Below are 17,885 nucleotides of genomic sequence, written 5' to 3'. Positions count from 1 at the left end.
TCTCTCTACAACTTGAACTATGCTGACGCCGATCAGCTGATTAGATTATGCAACGCCTATCATAGTCCTTGTTGGAGTAACGCAACATCAGAAAAGGATAGGCCAATGATATCCCCGATAATCGGTCTGATAACAACCCACGCCTATCGCGTGCCTATCACAAACATTATGGGCGTGGTACGCATCCGGAAACCGCACGACCATGGCGCTCGGCAACGACGATAGCAGGATAGCTGAAAGGGAATCTGATAAGCCTCGTCTTAGAAACGAGACCGGATGCGCAACAACGTAAAAATAATTAGACATCGTTTGTTCCCGCTCCCCGCACGCACCATTGGCAACTTCAATTGTGCCATTGATCGCCCTGACCTTCCCTTTTCTCCTAAAGGTGAAGCCCACGTATAGGTAGTTGAGACTCGAGAACTTACTGCGGTTACACGCATAGCAGTCGCTACAACGATGGGTCTACGGAAGCGCTTGGAGCTCCGCTCCGAGAGCGCCGACCTCGGCACGGAGGGAGGCCGGCTCTCGAACAAGGACATGGATCCTATTCCGATGGGCTCTCCGGAGCGCACCTGGGGTTGGCCGAGTTTGCTCGGATTCTGGATCGCCGAAGCCTTTTCCATCTCGATGTATCAAGGTAAGTGTTCACATAGGCAGTCCGGAAACAAATTGGTGACTCGAGATGGCTATTAACATCCGTTCTCAATCACAACAGTCTCTTCAACCTCTGTCACAAAAGGTCTGAACCCGGGCCTTGCAATCCTTGCAGTGTTCATCGGCCACGTCCTGGTCTGCATCCCGGCAATGCTAGATGGCTACGTCGGCTGCATCTTTGGCATCAATTTTCCCGTCTTTACCAGAGCTTCCTTTGGCCTCCGGGGTTCATATGGCGCCGTCTTCGTCCGTGGTGTCGTGGCTTGTATCTGGTTCGGCACTCAGTCGTTTCAGGGTGGGCAGTGTCTGCAGGTCATGATCTCCGCCATCTGGCCGTCATTCAACAACTTCCCGAATCACCTCGCCGAAAGCGCGCACGTCACCAGCTCCGAGCTGTTATGCTTTTTCTTGTTCATCATCGTTCAGCTGCCACTGCTCTGGTTGCATGTAAGCAGTCTAAGGTACATGTTCATGGTGAAGACTGTGATTATGCCAGTCTTTGGGTTGACGTTGTTCATCTGGGCCATTGTTGCTGGTATGCTCTTCATATCCAGCCAGACCCAAGGGCAACTTATCTGACCTCTTCTCAGGCAAGGGCTTCGGCCCGACATTCTCAAAACCAACTATCATCAAGGATGGCACGCCCGCTATTGTCGTATTCTTCCAATGTGTCACCAGCGCTATTGGCCCCAAGGCAACCCTCGCCCTCAACATGCCCGACTTCACGCGTTATGCAAAGGAGCCCCGACAGGTCTTCTGGACGCAAGCCGTCGGCCTATGCGTCTTAGTCACGATGTGTGGTGTGCTAGGTGCGACCGTCAGCAGCGCCTCGGAAGTCATCTACGGCAAGGTGACCTGGAACCCCCTGGAAGTCGCACGGCTGTGGGACAACCGCGCTGCTCAGTTCTTCGCGGGTCTCTGTTGGGCGTTTGCAGTGATTGGCACAAATATCAGTGCCAACAGCGTCTCTTTCAGCAATGATTTGGCGCTATGGTTTCCAAAGTATATCAACAATAGGCGCGGAGCATATATCTGTGCCGTGTTTGGCGTATGTGCCGTGCCCTGGTACATCCAGTACAGGTGAGTTGTGTTTGTGTGTTGTCCGATGGTCGATCTTTTGTACTAACCTGTGGACTTCCTCGCAGTGCTAAATCCTTCTCCTCTTTCCTTGGTGGATACTCTCTCTTTCTGGGCGCCATTGCAGGCATCATCATCACCGACTTTTGGATCTGCCGCAAGCGTGCAATGGCAGTCTCGTCCCTCTTTGATCCGCGAGGCATACACTACTACACTTTTGGCGTCAACCCCCGAGCGGTTATCGCCTTCATCTTTGCCATCATTCCCAACATGCCCGGTCTTGCCGCTGCTTGTGGCGCCAAGGGAGTTCCCAAGGGGGCCATTTATCTCTACAGCTTGAGTTGGCTTGTCAGTACCTTGGTGGCTAGTTTCACGTATTGGGTGTGTTGGAAGATGAAGCCATTCCCCGTGGATGATAGCCGGGAGCTGTTTTACGTTGACGGATACCCCACGGTGGAGGATTCAAACGAGTCAGAGAAAGGCTTGGAAGGGAAAGACCAAGACATGAAGACGGGATGATGTGATCTTAGACTCATAATACCATACCCTGACGTTATCATTTAATGTTATTGGAACCACATGCTATGAGCTTAAGGCCCGGCCTACTTCCCTGTGGTTCTCGCGGGAATGATTCACGGGCTTGGATGTGAGTCATGCATGTAAGTTAGCCCATCTCACAAACCCCGGTTCGAGGCTGCCTCAGCTGCCGCGGGTGTCAATTCAATGAGCTTGCCCAGCCCAGCCACGAAGATGGCATCAAGTCTCAGCAGGCTCAAGTTCAATAAGTCGCAGCTTCTGGACTTGATCCGCAATAAGCCCCTCCACTGAATCAAAAGAGTAAGGGCGTCTTCAGCTTCTGATAGCGTCGGAGAAAGAGCAAAGAGCAAGACATTAAAATTGCTCGCGATGGCAAAGTTGACACGGGAATCTAGCCATGGTCAGCCATCTGGCGAATACTTCCGAGGAAAGCACGCTTCTCGTGTGGGAGGCTGGGGCAACGCTTACATGAATGCCAGAAAGCTTCAAGATGATGAGCCTCCAGTTTCGCGAGAAAGTCATGCATCTCTCGCGCGATAGTCATTGAACCGGTGCGCAACGCCGTGCGGGCTTCGGTTGGGACCTCGATGCTTTTCGGTCGAAGAAGGGCCTTGAAGACGGCAATCTTTGCGGTGATGTAGGCGAGTTTCAGACTACCATTCCCATCCAGGCCGCATTCTGGCAGAGATGCTGAGGGCTGTTCCCCTACGTCGGGTCGGATTTGCAGCCACTCTGCAAGCTCAATCCTCAAGGGCCGAGCAACTTCGAAAGTTGCTTCGAGCGACTTGGAGAGAGCTCTAGTGGCTTTGATAGAGCTACAACGGTCAATGAGCACCAATATCAGAGCAGTGACGCTGTGTTAGGATGCAACTTACAACATGTTTTGTTGAATCTTGGACACAATCTCAGTTAGAGAGGCTAGGTGCAGAAAGTGCCTACACACCAACGGCCCTTCACCTTCACAACCAGGAACATCACCAAAATCATCCGGCCCAAGCGACGAGACGTCCCAATCGCACTCCTGAATGTGCGAACTTCTGCCAAAGTTAAGGCTCAGCCACCTGTCCTGAACATACACCGCCCAAGCAAGCCTCCGCCGCAATCTCTTCTCCCAGCTCGGAATCGCCCAATCCAATGGGTCCAGATTGAGTCCCAAACACTGCGCGAGCGCCACCGTGTCTGCAAGCATGGTCCATTTGAACGGCGTGTCGGCGACGTGCTTGTTAGTTGGCCGTCGCTGAATCATGAGAAGCATCGTTTGCACCGTGGCGAGAGATGGAGTATGGAACTCGGATAGGGCGGCCATCCAGGCAAGTTTGAAGAGGTGGTCTGCCGAGGGGAGGGTGTCGACGTCTACACAGAGGATGTCGTCGAATACGCAGAAGGGGAGGGCGTGGCCATAGATTGCTGCCAGGAGACATATTGGCATTGCGGAGGGGCTGCCGTTAAGATTTTGGATTGTGTGTTCTTTGGATACGACCGGGAAGTAAGGTTGAACATACTTCCAGAAACTGCCACCAGTCAGTCGGAACTTCATTCTGAACTCAGGCATATTCGAGTGAGTATAAGAGGGTCTGGCCAATTCCTTACAGAGTGATGAGCCTTTGACCAACATTCTCAGAGACCAAGTCCGAGACCTCGCATCTAAGGTCGGCCGCGGTAGCTCCCAGCCCTCCTGGTTGCGCTTTACTAGCTTGTGAGTTGCGCTGTAGCATGAACTGAATGGGAACCCCATCTTCAGGCCCCATATTCCTGATGCGGAGTTGCTGAAACGTGCATTCGTCTCTCTCGTCGAAGTGGTACAGATTTAGCAAGTACGGATCCGATTCACCGCTGAGACCTATCACCTGAGCATTGTGGCCAGGCTCCGCGTCCAGCGACGACGGTATGAAGACATTCTCTCGACGTGGAACATCTGGTGAAGACGTTGTGTGTGGTGATGTCGGGCTCGCAGAGTCCATCAGCCCTCTCACAAAGATGGAATCGGCAATGGGCGAAACCTCCACAGACGGAAACCTCCCATCTGCTCCAGGGGCAGCTCCATCCTGTTGGTGATGGGGGCTCCGTATCCCATCGCTCGAGCCGCTTTGCCGCCGCTCGGATAGCCGTCTCCTCTTGTTAGGGCCCCCAACAAATGTGCACTCTTTGCCTAACCGTCGGCAGAGCTCACATGGTGGCGTGTCTTCGTGCACAAGGCAAGCGGCGCGCTTGTAACGGCAGAAGTCGCAAGGATGACTGTTCCTACTACTCTTTTTGGTCTGGCCGTTCAAGTTGATCTCCATGGTGTGGATTCAAAGATGGAAAGCATGTTAGGAAACTTGATGTCGTTGCGGACTTCATTCCCCGCGTCCTCCCCAGGATTCCATGTTGGTTGAGACTCTGAGTTGATCTGCAAACTATCGGACTCTGATAACGGGGCGTTGGCCGATTGGATCATTAGCAAAACAACCCTGCATTTCGATAGCAACAAGCTCCATGGTGTGAGAGTGATAAAGCTTCGGCTGATATTTATTCCATCTAAGCTCATGTTGTTATTCCCGCGGCCAACTAAGGAAACTAGATCCAATCCTGTCCTCTCGCCTTTCGTCCGTCACCGGAGCTCTTGTAGACGCCCCTCTTGGCCGTGGCACCGCCCATTCTAACTAATCCAACTAGGTGATGCACCCCAGCCAATACGCCGTCAACAACCTGCACGCCGTCCCCGACAGCCGCCTCTACGGCCCCCTTGAGCGGCGTCATACCCGCGCATCCCAGAAGCAACAAATCGGCCCCCTTTTCCTCCACCAGCTTCTTCCCGACGGCTGCCATGATTCCCATGACCTCATCCTGGCTCTTCTCGTGCAAGTCCAGCACGCCCAGCTTACACGAGACCACGCCGGCGCAGGAGGCTGAGAAGCCATAGTGGTGAATGCTATCCTCGTGCAACACCCTCGACCGCTCGCTCACGGCAATGAGCCCAAACCGCCCGCCCAGCGTTCGCGCCGCGAAGAGCGAGGCTTCCATGATCCCGATGACGGGCTGGCGAGGGAGTTCTTCGCGAAGCATGCGGATGAGGGCATGGTCGGAGTAGCACGCCACCAAGACGGCATCATGGGTCGCCGCAAGGGGCAGGACGGCGCGAGCGGCGGCCGCGGCAGACATAACGTTGTCAAAACTGCCTTCGATGGCTGAGGGCGCCGGCCTAGGCGCCGTGAAGCCTGTGACGAGGACGTCGGGGGGTAATTGGCTCTCGACCATGGCGACGCAGGCGTCGGTCATGGCGCGGGTGCTATTTGGGTTGATGAGGAGGATGCGGATCTTCTTCTGAGTCTGTCCAGGCGTGATGCCGTTACTTACTGCTCCGTTGTGTTTCTCGGCTAAGGGCGAGAGCTTGGAAGGCTCCACGACGCCGGTTTGTTCTGTGATGCGAGCATAATGCTCTACACGACGATGTCTGGCAAAGTCAAATGTGCGCTCCTTGCCCGGCCGGCACTCAGCCAGGTCAACTTCTGCATAGACGACCTCGTCCTCTGTTGTAGATGCCTCAGCGATGAGCTCGCCCTCCGGACCAGTGATGCAGCTACCGCCAATGAGGTCGTACTTCCCATCATCGAGACCACATCTCGCAGCGCTGATGCTGAAGCAGGCATTCGTGTAGCTATGAGCCTGCATCACCAACTTGTGGTGGAAGAGTGCCTTGCTCCGCGCCTCGTCCGGATCCATGCTGGCGCTGGTTCCCCAGAGATGCGGCGCGAAGCCGGCCGTGTTGTAGCCGCACAGTACGACCTCGACGCCCTGTAGACCCAAGACGCGCCAGCTCTCAGCCCATCTCCTGTCGTTGCAGATCATCATGCCGAAGATGGGGTCCCCGCGCTCCGGTGCCGCCTCCGGCTCCGTCAGATCGGGTACCCGGAACGCATTGAAGCCGAGGTCTCCAGGCTTGAAGTAACGCTTCTCTAGCTGGTTCGTGGCATCCGGGTCCGCAAAGGGCTCAAAGTCGCCCGGAAGATGGATCTTGCGGTACTTTGAGAGGATGGAGCCGCTCTTTGCGTGGTAGTAGATGCAGGAGTTGAAGGTTTCGCCGTCGTCGGCCTTTTCGGCAAAGCCGACCGAGATGTCGACGCCCAGCTCGTTGGCCTTATCGAATAGCGGCTTTGTCTGCGGCTGAGTCGCTACATCGCCGTGCTCGAAGAAGGAGTCAAGTTCAGAGGGGTCGTTTATCAGATGCCGGGGAAAGAAGGTTGTGAAGGCGGCTTCAGGGAAGAGAACTAGCTGTGCTCCCTTTGCGGCTGCGTCTTCAAGAAGTGATAGCATGCGATTCAGTGTCTTGGGCCGGGGGTCGTTGTAATGCGTTGCGCCCATCTGAGCCGCAGCCACGCGAAGCTTCCGTGATGGCATTGCCGCTGACTTCCTGTTTTTCTTGTGCAGTTGTCAAGTTGCTATGTTATCACATTCCCTCTTTTCACTGCCGCTATGCAAACTTCAGTCCAAACTTATTCTTTTCGCCTCGAGAAGTCGTTGAGCTCTTCTCCGAATCTCCCACAAAGTAGTGCTGGGTCTACCCCTCATGCATTGAGATCAGCGTGCAGTGCTCCGTATCGTCCGTCCTATTCCCTGCAGCTCCCTAAGGTAGTCTAAGTTGTGGGCGATAAGCGCCGATAGGCCGTCGGGTAGTTTGCCGTGGCTGCCTATCTTTATCTCAGATAGGCCTATTTATTCTTCGCAGGAACAGCGTTATCAAGTCTACAGCCAGTGTAGATGTCGTTAATGACTCTGTAGATACGCCATATGGTGTCAAGGGAAACTCGAGGACAGATTGAGAAAACTCTACGAATTACCGAAGCGAAGTTTGTTGTTGGTTGAGTGCCTCAAAAATCGCTTTTAGCATACTGAGACTCTTCTGCTGTCATAGCACACTGAGGTAAAGCGACATGGAGGTTGATCTCATCATTGAGAATGCCACAGTGGTGAGTACTACATGAATCATGTTGTAGCAAGGGCCCCATCGGCAAAATGACTGATGGAGAAACAAAATAGGTAACGGCATCTGATGTCCACGTGAGACAAGATATCGTGGTTCGCGACGGCAAGATCTTAGCTGTAGGCCAGGATCTCAAGTCTCTTTTCTCGGCCAAGACAGTGATAGATGCACAACATGGCTTCGTCATGCCGGGCGGCGTGGATTCCCATGTACACCTTGACCAGGTAAGAAAATGTTGTATTCAGTTTCCAAACAGAACTCCCTTGTCTAAACCAGTATCAGGACAACTCTCCAACAGGAGACAACTTTGAGACCGGCACTCGATCAGCGATTGCAGGAGGCACAACAACGATTATTGCCTTTGCTACACAGGAACGCACCCATCAGTCTCTTCACCCAGTCGTAGATGACTATCACTCACGCTCCCGAGGGAAGTCATACTGCGACTACGGTTTTCACATCATTCTCACAAACCCGACCCCCACCATCCTTCGCGATGAACTTCCATTCTTTGTCAGCGAGGGCATCACCTCCGTGAAGCTCTACATGACCTACGAGCCCTTGCAGCTCAAAGACGGCGAGATCCTAGATGTCATGATGGCTACGAGGAACCTAGGCATGACAACCATGGTGCACGCTGAAAACAGCGACATGATCACCTGGATCACGGCACGCCTTGCAGAGCAGAAACTCACTGCGCCGTACTATCACGCCATCAGCCGGCCCAACATCGCCGAAGATGAAGCAACGTACCGCATTATCGCCCTTGCTGAGCTCTCTGATATCCCCATTCTCATCGTCCACATGTCTTCCAAGACCTCCACCGCGCACGTCAGGAGCGCGCAGACAAGGCTCCTGCCAATTCACGCGGAGACGTGCCCCCACTACCTCTATCTCACAGCCGATGCCCTGAAGCCGTCTCATCCGGCCACTGATGGCTTCTCCGGCGCGAAGCATATCTGCAGTCCGCCATTACGTGAGGACCGCATGGATTTGGACGCCATGTGGGCTGGTATTGCCAATGGGACGTTTACGACCTTCAGCTCAGATCACGCGCCGAGTAAATATGATCACCCTGACGGCAAAAAGGCGGGATTGGGCAAGGAAGATGGCTTGATGAGGTACGACCAGGTTCCCAACGGGCTTCCCGGCGTTGAGACACGACTACCGCTGCTATTCGAGGGCGGCGTGTTAACGGGTAGAGTGACGCCACAGAAGTTTGTCGAGGTCACGGCGACGAACCCGGCAAAGCTTTACGGGTTGGGAGACACGAAGGGCGCGATTGCCGCAGGATATGATGCCGACTTTGTAATCTGGTATCCAACGATTGAGCAAGTTGCTGCCAGCGGCGGGACGGGCTCAGCAAAGATGGAGCCGTTTGTCTTGGAGAACTCGATGTTGCATCATGATATCGATTACTCGCCTTTCGAAGGGATGAAGTTTAACAATTGGCCGCGTTATACCATTTTGCGAGGCAAAGTGGTTTGGGACCGCGATAGTAGCGGTATTGTCAGCGATATGGGATATGGCGATTTTTTGCGGCGTGGAAAGAGCACATTGAGCAAGCCGAGGAATCAATGGGTGAATGAGTTCCAGCCATTGCCGATGAAATGATGTAGGCTAGTTCGATATCTATGGCCCTTCTTACTAAGTAGTCATTCACAGATAATTTAGCTCTGGTCCTGCACCACGGTTCGACCGGCCTTAGTAAACGATAGCTTACTTCACCAACCGATTTGACGCATCATCATCTTTGGTAGGTGGAGATCTTCCATAGCCAAGAGACAGACGTCTTCGCCCCTGAGCCCACTCGTGATATCGGCTACACATACTTGATTTTCCAATGTTTTCAACGATAAAGTTGCCAGATATTCTAGTACGATTTGGCTGAAGTCATGTAAATAACTTATCACATAGCGATAATCGGGCGTAAATACCCCTTCTAGATTCTATGGCGTTAATATATGTAAAGTAAGTCGACCCACCCCCTTTTAGCCACCCCATTTCTCTATCCCAGCCACCGTATTAAAACCCTACCCACGATTTTTAAACTATTATAATAATTATAAAAATCGTCTAAATATAATTCTTTTTTATATACTTATTTATTAATATATAATAATCTCGTATATTAAAAATAAAGTTATTTAGGTTTTTAAAATTATTAAAAAAGGTCTCTTAATTAATTAGGCTTCGATTAAGTTTAGAATTTTAAAATTAACTTTTTATAATTATAAGGGAAGTTATTAAATAAGGGTAATAATATTTATAAACCTCTAAAAGCTTTTTTTATAAAAAAAAAACTAACTAGTTTAATAAGTTCGTATTTAATATAATCTAAGTATTATATTAATTTATAAATAATTTAAAAAATTTACTAAATAAGTTTTAAAATTTTAAAAGAATATAAATCTTTTTTAAAAAAAATAAATAGACGCTTTTTTAAAAAAAAAACTTATTAATTAAGGTTTAAAGAAATCGTATTATTAATTCGAAATATTTAAATAGAGCTATTATTAATATAATTAAGTTATAATTTAGATTACTTTTTATATTAAAAATTAATAATATTAAGGGAATTAATATACGGGCGTCGCAAATTAATATACGAGCGTCGCTCTTATACGGGCGTTGCTATTTAACTTTTTAATTAATTTAAAAAAGAATTATTAGTATAATTAAATTTTATTAAATACTTATAAAATATCCTAAGCCTTTATTCTTTTACTTCCTTTACGCTTAGGTTATATTATTAAGCCTCGAAATCTAACTTATAATATTTATTTATAATAGCTTTTATAATTAGAATTAAAGACGTTCTCTAAGGCTAATTTTAAAATAATACTTTTACTAAGAGACTTCCCTCTTTACGAAAACGATTATTAATTAATTACGGCCTCTTATTATTATTTAGCTAATTATTATTATCTCTTTTTTTAAAAAGTAGCCGCCTTAGTATTAGTTAATTTTATAAAATTAGTAATTTTAAAAAGTAGCGCGACCTTATTACTAAGCTCCTAGTTAGTATACTATAAAATATATAACCTCTTATAAATAATTATTTTAATATAAAGCTTATATTATATTTTACTTACTATTTCCTTAAGAAAATAATAAAAACCTAGCGAACTACCCTCTTATAACTTTCTTTAGAGCATAACCCCTCTCTCCTTAATAAATAGTCCTAATAACCTTCTTATTTTATAATAAAGTAGTTTAATAATATTTTTTAACTTATTAAATAGGTTATTAGGACTAATTAATAGTTAATAATAGCACTACTCCGATAATAAGAATATATCCGTTAATAATAATAAATATAAGGTCCCTAAATTAACTTATTACCCTATTTACCCCTATAGTTATTTTCTATTTAAAATAAAATATCTTTTTAAACTATAACCTCTTATTATATTTTAAATAACTAATCCTCCTCTCTTTTTATAATTAAAATCCTAAACTTACTAATTCCTAGCGATTTAAAATAAACTTATAATACCCTCTTTAACTAAGTTAATAACTTTATAAAAACTAATAAATTTAGTATTATAAAGCGGAATAGGTATAAAGCTCGAGGCCGAATTATTTAATATACTTTTTAATATAATCGGTTTAGTAAGCCTAAGCTTATAAAAAGCACTAGTATTTAATAATATAAGTTTTATAAATATGGTTATAAATAATAAGTTATTACCGAGGCTTAAAAAGAGGATAAGTAGTTATTACGTTATTATCTAAACCCTTAATATAAATAATATAATTATAACCCTAGCTTTAAAGCCTCTACGTACTCTTTATATTATAAGCTTATTAAAGTAGTTAAAAATACTATTAAAATTATAAATTAATAAGTTAGGATTCGAGCTCGTAATATACGTACTATTATCTAAGAGTAGTTCCTAAAGTCCTTATTTACTTAGCGAGATATTTATAATACTAAAGCCCATATTAGCTAAGAGAAATTAAATAAATATTTACTAATAGTAGTATTAATTAAGTTATTTAATAAGCGAGGGATCTTATATATTATTAAATAGGTAAATAACGAGCTAAACCGCTTTATTAGCCTTATTTAGACCTTTTTTTACTATTTCTAAATATAAAAGCGATTCCCTAAGGTAATTAGCTTTAATAATACTTATAATACTAATTACTTTAAGCTCCCTCTTTTTTAAGCTACTAAGTAGACCTACTTTAGATCTATTTATAATACTACGTTCGGCCTTATTAATAATAAGAAACTAAAAAGTTTTTAATTTCTTTTAATAAGTATCCGCTAATTTATAAATTAATACTTAGTCCGTTACCTTACTATTATTATTATAAATTACGATAAGTAAATAAAAGCTATACTAAACGAGCAGTTCCTAAACGTTTAATAATAACTTTATATTTATTATATTAACTTTAATATTATACTTAGGGCTAAATAAAAGTAGGTTAAGGACCGTAGTTATAGTAATAATAGTAATAGGTTTAATAATAAGGAATATTAGTTATTAATATAAGTAATAGCTACGCTAAGTAATAAAAATAAGGCTTATATTAATATGCTTATTAATAAGCCCCCCCCTTATATATATTATAGAGTCCTTATAATATAAAAGCTTATTATTTTTGCTAAAACTAAGTATACTTTTAAAAAAGCCTAGACTAAGCTTTATAAAAAGTTTAATAACTAACGCCCAATCCTCTAGTACCTCTACGTAATATACCTACTTTTAAGAGTATAATAAGCCCGTTATTTTATTTAAAAATACTAAAACTTTAATATTTATATTATTTCTAATACTAAGTTAAGTAATAATAATATTAAAATATATTTTTTAAATAGTCTTAGTTATTTATATCGGCTTATTAACGTTATATAAAATATAATTAGTAATTAAGAGCTACGCTTTTACTAAGCCTATATAAAGAACGAGGTACTTATAAGCCGAGAGTATATAAGTACTCGTTTTAAGTACCTAAGCAAACTTCGAATAATACTTTCCTTAAAATATTTTACTTTAATTAAGATATAAGCCTAGTTTATAAAAAAGGTAATACTATTTAATAAAAAGCTATTCCTAAACCCCCTCGGATTTTATAATTTAAACTATACTATTTTAATTAAGCTAAGTATCTTATATTATTATAAAATCTATTTTAAAATATTAGATTTAGCTATTTTTAATAAGTAAAAAGTATACTTTTAGTAATATTTTTAAAAAACGTTTTCTTTAGATCTATACTACTAAATCTTTAACCCTAAGATTATTATATCCCTCCGTAATAAGCTAAAGAATATAGTATAGCCTATTTTATTATAACTAGCCTTATTTAAAAAAGGCCGGTTAATTAGTTAAGCCCGTATTACTTATAATAACTAAGGTATAAGTAATAAAAAGCAAGGCTATTTATTTAAAAATAAAAATAAGTTAACGCTAACTAGGCTTATAAAAGAAATAAATTAGCTAAGTTAAAGCTAAATATCGAGCTTATTTTAATAATAAATAAAGAACTAGTTTAGCGTTCTTAATAAGGAGAGGATAATAAGGAATTATATAAGTAAATAGCTAATATAGCTTAGTATTTAAAAGAAATAGAGCTAATAAAAAATAGTCTATAATAACGATAAATTATTATAATTACGTTAAAAAAGGTAGTTAGGTAGACGTTATTATAATTTACTTTTTATATATTTTAAGTATATAATAAAAAAAAGCCTTACTTATTTAAAATTTATAAAAGCTTATATTACTAGCTAATTTAAAATTTATAAATCTTAAATAGGTAATATAGCGGTTCCGAACGAGTACGTAGGTTATAGTAGTATTCTTATTTTTAAAAATCTTAAACTAGAGCTTAGGTTAGAGAGGATAATAAGAATAGCTATATTAGTATAGTTACCCTTACTACTTTTATAGGGAGGTACTATTTTTTTAAATTAATTAAAAAATAGAACGGCGACGCCTATATAAAAGCGACGCCCGTATATTAATTTACGACGCCCGTATATTAATTCTTAATATTAAATAAGCTAATAAGTATAATATAAATAAAACTAATATTTTAAAAAATAAAGGATTTAATAGCTTAGTTTTAAATATAATAAAAACTATAATAATATAAAAAAAAAGCTTAGTTTATATATTAAAAACGTATAAAGTATAAATAACTCTCGTAATATAATACTTTAAAAAAACTACTAATACTTATAAAAATAATATAAAATACCTCTTTTAATCGGGTTAATACGGCCTTAATTAACGAAGTTATAACTAAAAAAAAAAAAGATAGTATTAGCTAGATTAGAAAAGTAAACTTCTTAATTATTTTATATTATTACGTTCGAAAATAAATTATTAAAAAAGCTCTAGTTCGATTTTAAAAAGTATATATATAATTAAAATAAAAATCCGTACTATCGAACTCGCTATTTTTAATTAAGGCCTTTTTTTTTATATTTTATTTTAATTAGCCTTTTTATAAATACTTATACTTAATTAGCTTTTAAAAAAGAATTATTAAGATTAATTACCCTATTCTATTCTAATTATTCCCTAATTTCTTTTTCCCTAATTTTTTATAAAAAGAAATTATTTTAAATTAGTCCTAATTATTATATATAATTAATCGTATTAAGCCTTTTATTTACTCTTTTTTTTTATAATTACTTTTTTTATTTTCTCTATTTTTTTTATTAGTTTTACTTAGTTCTTATCCTATTCCTCTTTAATAATTTCTTAATCCTAATTTTTATTACCCTAGTTCTTTTTAATTTTTTTTATTAATAATAATATTTAAAAAGTATAAACTAAAATTATATATATAGCTTTTATAATTAAGTCGTTATACTAATTAACTTATTATTCCCTTATACTCTTATTAATATTAGCTTTATTTTTATATATATTACGATATTATAAAAAGTCTTAATAAAACTTAGTTAGTTTTTAATATTAATATTCGCTATTTTTTTATATAGCTTAATTATATTTAAAAAATATACGTTTAATAACTTTTTATTTTAACTAAACTTTTAGTATTTTAATTAAAATTTTTATAATAAAACTATTCTCGTCCTTAACTAAAATATTTAAAAAACTACTTTTTTAATTATTTAAACTAGCTTTATTAAAAACTAAGCTAAGGTATAATAATAATTTAAATAGTAATATATTTAATAAGGACTACGTAACTTAACGGGTTTTAAGAGTATTAATTAAATATATAAATTAATTATTAATAATAGCGTCTAAACGCTAGTTAATAACTTTCGTTAGTTTAATTATTTATAAAGTCTAATTAGGGTCGCTACTTATTAAAAATCCCTAAGTATTTTTTAATATTTTTAAAAATCGAAATAATAAGGGCGACTTTTCGAGGGTAATAAGCCCTTATTTAAAGTTTTTAATTATTCTTTTTATTTTTTTAAAATATATAAAATTAATTAGAATATAATAATTATAATTACGGGGGTTATAAATTCTTAAATCCTAGTTAGTAAATCTAAAGCTAAGTAAATAAAAACCGGATTTTTAAAAAGTTAGTACTTTAAAAGTATTAGTTATAACGTAATTAAAGTTATTTAAGTTAGTATAGGGCCTATTTTTAAAATCCTAATTATATATTATTTTTTTAAAAAACTTATTTAAAAAAGGTCTTATTATATTAAAAAAGTAATTATTATTATATTAAAACTTATAGCTAATTTATTAAATCTAAGCTATATAGAGCTTATTATTAAACGGTTTAAAGTATTTATAAGTTATTTAATACGAATTATAAATTAAGTTAAGCTAGTTATATCGGACTATATTATAAAACTATTTAAATACGTATAAACTATATTCCTATTTATTTAGTTATTATACTATAAGGATTACGTAAGTACTTATATTAATTAGTTATTAAATATAAAAAGGTATATTAATCCGATTATAAAAAGCTTTTAGTATTTAAATATTATTAATAAATATCCTCTCTAAATACTTAAGAACCTATTTTAAATCGTATTAATAAACTATACTATTTTATTAATTAATAATTATCCTTACGAAATAGCCCGGATCGTTAATATAAAAAAAAAAGATTACTAAATATACTAAAATCCTAATTTTTTATATAATTTCTTAACTTTAAAGGTTTAGAATAAGGGTCTTATTTAGTTTAAAAATACTCTCTTATCCCTTTTTAATTATAATTATATTACGTATTAAAATAAAGTCTCGTATTATAACTTTTATTATAAATCTAATTTCGTATTTTTAAATTTAGTTTTTATATAATAAGTATTTTTAAAAGTTATAATAATTAGTTAGGACTTTTATTATTTTATAATAGTTCTAACCTATTTAAGTTTTTTAATTTTTTAGATTTTTAAAAGCCTTAGGGCGCTAATTAAAAAAAAAGAAATATATTTTTTATACCGAGCTAATTAAAATAATTAAATTTAAAAAGGATTAGGATTATTTAGGGAAAGTTAGTTTATTTAAATACTAAGCTTAGGTAATAATTAATATATATTTTATATTAATAATTCGTATTAAAATTAACGAACTAAGAGTTTTTAGTATCCGTAATAGTTCTAGGGTTAGTCTTATTAAAAGTAATATATTTATTTAGATCCTATTTTCTTAATTAATATTTAATATCGTTTTCGAGGCTTTTTATTATAATTAAACCCTAAATTTATACTACGTCCTTTTTATTATTTAGTTTAAAAAGAGAGATAAGAAATAAAAAAACTATTATAAATAACTAAGTTAGTATTTATATAATAAATTAAGAAGTAAAAATTAAAAGAGGTTTAATTAATAATAGTTATAAAGAAATAGTATCTTAGGTCTAAAAGTATAAGAGAAGGCTAAAAAATATTTAAATTAAAAACGGCTACTTAATAATAATAATAATAATTAAAAAAAGAAAAAAAAAATTAAGTAACTAAGTAAAAAGCTACCTTTTTATATTAATTACGAAGTAGCCTCTATTAATTAAAAAAAAAGGCGCTAAATTATAAATAATAAAAAGGCCCCGATCTATAATTTACTCTTTTTTCTTTTTATATAATAGCTATAATTTAGTATTAATTAGCTAAGAGGCCTATAGTACTTTTTTTTTTAATACCCTAAATCTAAGGGGGGGTATATAAAGGCCTTTCCCTAATTCCTCTATTTGTTTTTATTTTTTTTTTAAATAATAGCTTCTTAATCGTAATTATCCCTTTTGACTTAATCTCTTTTCTTTTTTTAATAATATAATTTACTTATTTATTATATTTAATACTTCGGCTATTAATAATATATATTAAATTATTAAAACTACTCATTATAATATCTAGCTTTAATAATATTCTTTTTTTATTTTTAAAAAAACTTATTTTTAAAAAGTTTAGGGCTATAAGTTTTAAGAAGTTAATAAAAAATAAATTATAATAAGTACTATTCTATTTAATCTTTTTAATCTTAGTCCTAATTTAACGTTTCTCTTTTTAAAATCCTTAAGATTATTAATTAGTTAACTCTTTTTAAATTAATTAGAAAGCTTTATACTAAATTCTATATTATAAATCCTTAGTTTAATAAATATATTAAAAAATAAATAGCTTAGAAATTTTAGTAATTAATTACGAATTAAAACATTATTAAAAAGTACGTTAGTAAACTAAGTATTATAAATAGATCGTTTTTATAGAGCTATTAAGTTTTTATTAATTATAATTATATTAATTACTTTAGCTCTCTATTTTAACGATTAAGTAAACGAACCCCTATTATTAATGTTTTACTTATCTAAACTTATAATATTTAGAATATTATATTTTATAATTATTATACGCAGTCTTTTTAAAAATATATTAGTTTTAATACTAAGGAGTTAATTAAAAAAATAGTCCTTTATTTTAAATACGTTTCTCTACCGGATTATTCTAATAATTAATATAATAATTATATATATTTTAAAAACGAAAAATACTATTTTAAAAAGAGCTAAGGTTAGTAAGATATTAAAAAGTCCGGGGCTAATCCTAAGTAAGGCTATTATTATTATTATATAATAAGTAATAATAAAGTAGTATTTCTAATCTTAATTAATATTAAAAAAATTAAAATTTTAATTTATATAGTTTTTAACTAAATTAAAGTTATTAAGGCCGAGGAGGATAAGTATAATTCCGTTCTTAAGGATGCCTTTTTAATATACCTTATTAAGAATTACGTATTTATAATTTATAAGGGTTATTAATATTTAAAAATAAAATAAGTAAAATAAGAGGCTACGTAAGCTAAGTTAAATTTTAAATAAGCTCGATTAAATAAGAAACTAAGCTTAAATATTTAAAAAAAAAAATAAGGTTTTTTAATATAATTATATAGTTAGTAAATAGGGTCGTCGGGTTTTTAATTATAATAGCTAAAAAATAATTCTTCTTTTTTTATTATCCTCTTATATTTTTATTCCGGATCTAAGTAAAAAGATAATTAAAAAATTAATAAGATTTAGTAATATTTTTATAAAATAAATATTTAATAAATAAAATTCGTAACTTATACTAGGGATTAGTAATAATAAGGGGTAATTTACTCCTCTTAAGAGGCTTTTATTTATAATTGGGTTTATTTAATAAGAAGTTAAGTATCCTCGTCCTTAAAATTTATTATATTATTAT

At 37.1% G+C, this 17,885-nt stretch overlaps 4 protein-coding genes across 4 annotated transcripts; 2 read left to right on the top strand and 2 right to left on the bottom strand.

Moving 5' to 3' along the window:
• Positions 1-459: 459 nt before the first annotated feature.
• Positions 460-2,253, top strand: CCOS01_10859 (NCS1 nucleoside transporter; the record flags this gene model as incomplete). Its single annotated transcript, XM_060459012.1, has 4 exons — positions 460-640; positions 719-1,192; positions 1,248-1,737; positions 1,803-2,253. The coding sequence occupies 4 exons, from the start codon at positions 460-462 to the stop codon at positions 2,251-2,253; spliced, it is 1,596 nt and encodes a 531-aa protein (XP_060310814.1).
• A 155-nt stretch (positions 2,254-2,408) lies between these two features.
• CCOS01_10858 (fungal specific transcription factor domain-containing protein) lies at positions 2,409-4,553 on the bottom strand (the record flags this gene model as incomplete). Its single annotated transcript, XM_060459011.1, has 4 exons — positions 2,409-2,662; positions 2,740-3,086; positions 3,147-3,782; positions 3,862-4,553. The coding sequence occupies 4 exons, from the start codon at positions 4,551-4,553 to the stop codon at positions 2,409-2,411; spliced, it is 1,929 nt and encodes a 642-aa protein (XP_060310813.1).
• A 274-nt stretch (positions 4,554-4,827) lies between these two features.
• CCOS01_10857 (carbon-nitrogen hydrolase) lies at positions 4,828-6,648 on the bottom strand (the record flags this gene model as incomplete). Its single annotated transcript, XM_060459010.1, has 1 exon — positions 4,828-6,648. One exon carries the CDS (start codon positions 6,646-6,648, stop codon positions 4,828-4,830), a length of 1,821 nt encoding a protein of 606 aa, XP_060310812.1.
• Positions 6,649-7,181: 533 nt separating this feature from the next.
• Positions 7,182-8,845, top strand: CCOS01_10856 (dihydropyrimidinase; the record flags this gene model as incomplete). Its single annotated transcript, XM_060459009.1, has 3 exons — positions 7,182-7,217; positions 7,288-7,455; positions 7,508-8,845. The coding sequence occupies 3 exons, from the start codon at positions 7,182-7,184 to the stop codon at positions 8,843-8,845; spliced, it is 1,542 nt and encodes a 513-aa protein (XP_060310811.1).
• Positions 8,846-17,885: the final 9,040 nt, after the last annotated feature.

This window comes from Colletotrichum costaricense (genome assembly GCF_030867565.1).
Source record: "Colletotrichum costaricense strain IMI 309622 chromosome Unknown Scaffold_11.1, whole genome shotgun sequence".
Taxonomy (NCBI): Eukaryota; Fungi; Ascomycota; class Sordariomycetes; order Glomerellales; family Glomerellaceae; genus Colletotrichum; species Colletotrichum costaricense.
This window is presented reverse-complemented; position numbering and strand designations above follow the sequence as displayed.